Source organism: Barbus barbus (genome assembly GCF_936440315.1).
Source record: "Barbus barbus genome assembly, chromosome: 18".
NCBI classification, from domain to species: Eukaryota; Metazoa; Chordata; class Actinopteri; order Cypriniformes; family Cyprinidae; genus Barbus; species Barbus barbus.
This window is the reverse complement of record NC_136746.1, coordinates 24233515-24236924: the sequence shown is the minus strand read 5'-3', so window position 1 is coordinate 24236924 and position 3410 is coordinate 24233515. Positions and strand designations below refer to the sequence as shown.

At 38.2% G+C, this 3410-nt stretch overlaps 1 protein-coding gene across 1 annotated transcript; it reads right to left on the bottom strand.

The window, feature by feature from the left end:
• Positions 1-518: 518 nt before the first annotated feature.
• Positions 519-1805, bottom strand: LOC306884047 (MARVEL domain-containing protein 1-like). Its single transcript, XM_079439685.1, has one exon. The coding sequence runs from the start codon at positions 1607-1609 to the stop codon at positions 1121-1123; it is 489 nt and encodes a 162-aa protein (XP_079295811.1). The 5' UTR covers positions 1610-1805; the 3' UTR covers positions 519-1120.
• Between the last annotated feature and the right edge of the window lie 1605 nt (positions 1806-3410).

The window sequence follows — 3410 nt, the reverse complement described above, 5'->3', positions numbered from 1 at the left end:
ATCAGCATATTATGTAATTTCTGAAGGATCACATGACACTGAAGACTGGAGTATGACTGCTAAAAAATACTATTTAAAAAAGAAAAGTTAAATAATAAAAACATTTCACAATATTACTGTTTTCACTTATTTTTCATCCAATAAATATAGCACTGGTGAACATGAAAGACTTATTTAAAAAAAAAAAACAGCTTAATTCCAATCTTTTGACCGGTACTGTATTAAACAAAGAACTGTATGTTATGACGTAACATTCTGAAATGTAGAAACACATTCACACACAATTTGTGGTTTGGACTTTGGATTCCTCCTAAAACTCATAACTGTATGAAAAAAAAAAAAAAAAAACCAGGCAGCTGTCCCAACATCTCTGTTCTTTGCAAATGATCCACAACCAACACAAGAGCACATTACATTGTGGTCTGACTAGCGTTTTACAGCCTCTATTCTTAAATTTACCAGAAAAGTAGGAAACCGTTTATTCAAACATCACACAAAACACAAATGAATTTGCATTTACTTGATTTCGTTCTTATTTATTAAATGTTTGCTAACAGCCACATATTACACTTCATTCTAAAACATGATTGTCTGCATGAAATATTTCCTCTCTTTAAAGGTGGACCAAGTGGAGATCTTTGATGTGGTGCGATTTATTGTAGGATTGTCAAATAGTCAAGTACTATTGATGAAAGACACTGACATGAAGCAGACCCTCGTTTAAATCGCTCAATGTCATATCAAAAGGTTAAAAGAACAAAACATGAAGAATATGGTTTCGATAAGCAACAAACTGCTCTTTAAGTTGTCAGTTATACAATACAAAAAAATAAAACTACTTATATATATATATAGAGAGAGAGAGAGAGAGAGAGAGAGAGAGAGAGAGAGAGAGCTCCAGCAACATAAACACAAGTGTAAAATAGACTTTGTGTGTGACTGCAGTACAAAAGCTCTATAAATTACTGTATAAAAAGCAACAAACAAACCTGAAAGCCTGAGGCAAGAGGATCAACCCTCTGCTTTGATAAAAAAAAAAAAAAAAAAAGAGATTTGTAAGTCTCCAAAAAGCTTTCCAAATTGTCTCGCAGCGGAAGGGTGTGAGGGATACAGTCAGTTTTCACACAACCGTCCGCTCACCTCGACATTTCCTGCAGCTGCAATAGACGGCGGAGAGCAGATAGACGCTGGAGGTGACGCAGGCGAAGACGGAGGCAGTGAGGTAGACCTTGTATAAGCAGTGATGTTTGTAGACGTCCAGGTTGCAGTAGGAGTTCTTTTGGGTTTTGTAGATCATGATCCCAATGGTGGACAGATACAGCAGAGTGGCAGCAACATCATGGATGACGTTGCTCAACAACCACCGATCTCCTCCGAGGACGGGAACGAGGTCCTGCTTGTCCAGAAGCGTGAGGATGAAGATGGCTAATGTGAGGAACCAGAAAAGCACGGCCACAAACAGCACATAGTGAATGGAGCCTTCATACTTGTTGGCTGCGATGGTGACCCAAAGCCCGGCTCCCAGCAGGATCTGGAGGACCCGTACAATCCCGATAAAGCTCTTGAGGAATTCCAGGAAACTTCTCTTCACCTGTGGCTGCGGGGGCATCTCCTCTTTTTGTTGAAGAGATCTTCTCCTGGAGGTCAGGGTGGGGGCTGTTTGCCACGAACAGAGAAACAAGGAGAAGAAAGAGCCAGCAGGAAAGGCAAGGAGCGGCTGATAAGGGTTTTGGAGGAGGAGAACCCTGCAAACGCACACAGAGTGACTCTTCTGCTCGGCCCCGGGGTTTTGAAATGACTTCTGTCTGTCGGTCTCTTCCGTTTCCTGTGGTAACTGATGAGTCGTGTCTCCCTCCCCCTCTTTCCAAGCAGAGAGCAGGAGGAGAAACAGAACAGAGGGCAGGACTTGAAACACTAACCCCTTTCTCCTCCTCCTCTTCCTTGTCATCCATCACTCTCTCAGTCGGCTAGTTAGAAAATCCCTGCGAGTGCATACAGTGGCCCCAAAAAGTGTTTGGATATTTTAGCTATACACTAAAAATTTAATGCATTTGATTTAAAAGTAAAAAAAAAAACAACTAACTTGGTGGCATTTATTTTAAACAAGACATTTTTAGGATAAATATTTCTCACCCAAAATGTTTATTAGAACAGAGTAAGTATTTGTTTACTTTCTGATTGTCATATGTGGGAACTGATTTCATATTCACTTAAAGTCACCTTTTCTTATCAGAAAATACTCTAGAAAAGTTCTGAGAAAATTTCGTTTTTAAATGCCACTTTGTATGGGGTTATATTTCAAAATACATTAGTTAAAACATTGAAAATCATAATTTTTTTACATTGTTCCAAAGCTTTGGCCCAGTACATTTTCTTAATGTTAGGTTTCTTATACTTGCCAAGGCTTCATTTATTACATCAAAAATACACTTAAAATACAGCTATTTGAATGTTTATTCAAATTTATTGAATATATTTTCTATTTTTCATAAATATTAGTTTGGAGCAAATTGTCATTTTACAGTTGTCATTTTAAATTATAATTCCTATTGGCAAAAAGATAAGTTAAATAAAACATTGTACTTTTTGCTGTAAATGTGGCTACACAGCTTATGATAGACTTTTTATAGGCCGCTTTCCACAGTGACAACTTACCCCACATTTAGTGTAATGTTGATAAATCACAAAAGGTTTTTGGTTATCGTCTGTGAAATTATTCAAAATCTATGTATAAGAAAATGGCTTTAAGAAATAAACTTATGGATAAACCTGAGTAATGTTCACTAGAATAAAAAAAGTGTGACATCTAACCCCAGTTACATCTAAAACAAAGCATTATGGGAATTTTATAATTTACTTGAGTATTTGTCTTCAATTTATTGTTGTTGACAGTATTCCGTGTTTCCCAAATACACTCATCCACAAATAGATTTTCTGCCATAGGCCTCTTTTGGATGGTAATATACGTCTGGGGAAAATCCATGAAATGTGCTACATCACCCTTAACTATATTCAGGCTTTGTGACAGAGAAATGTGCATCAGATTTGACTTGTGCACTCAGCCCATGACAGTGGCAAGAATGTGGGATCCTTTAGTCTTTTCCAAGCTAAACAGTCTTATCACCGCTGGTATGTGGCGTCCATGAAATCAATGTTTTTCATGGTCCATGACCAAAGTCTGACAGCTTAGATGAGAGGCTGATGCCCTGACGTCAGTAAATACAGACACACCCCTCAAACAACGTGGCCATGTTAGTGCGCCGCACTCAAAGAATCTGGACACAGAGAGATCCAGTGTGCGGGGTTAGTTTTTTATTTACATTCTCATTGGGTGATTTATCATGTTTCCTGCTGGGAGCAAAATGCAGCTATACAGCCTAGTGTGAATTACTGTGAAGACACTCAGCTGC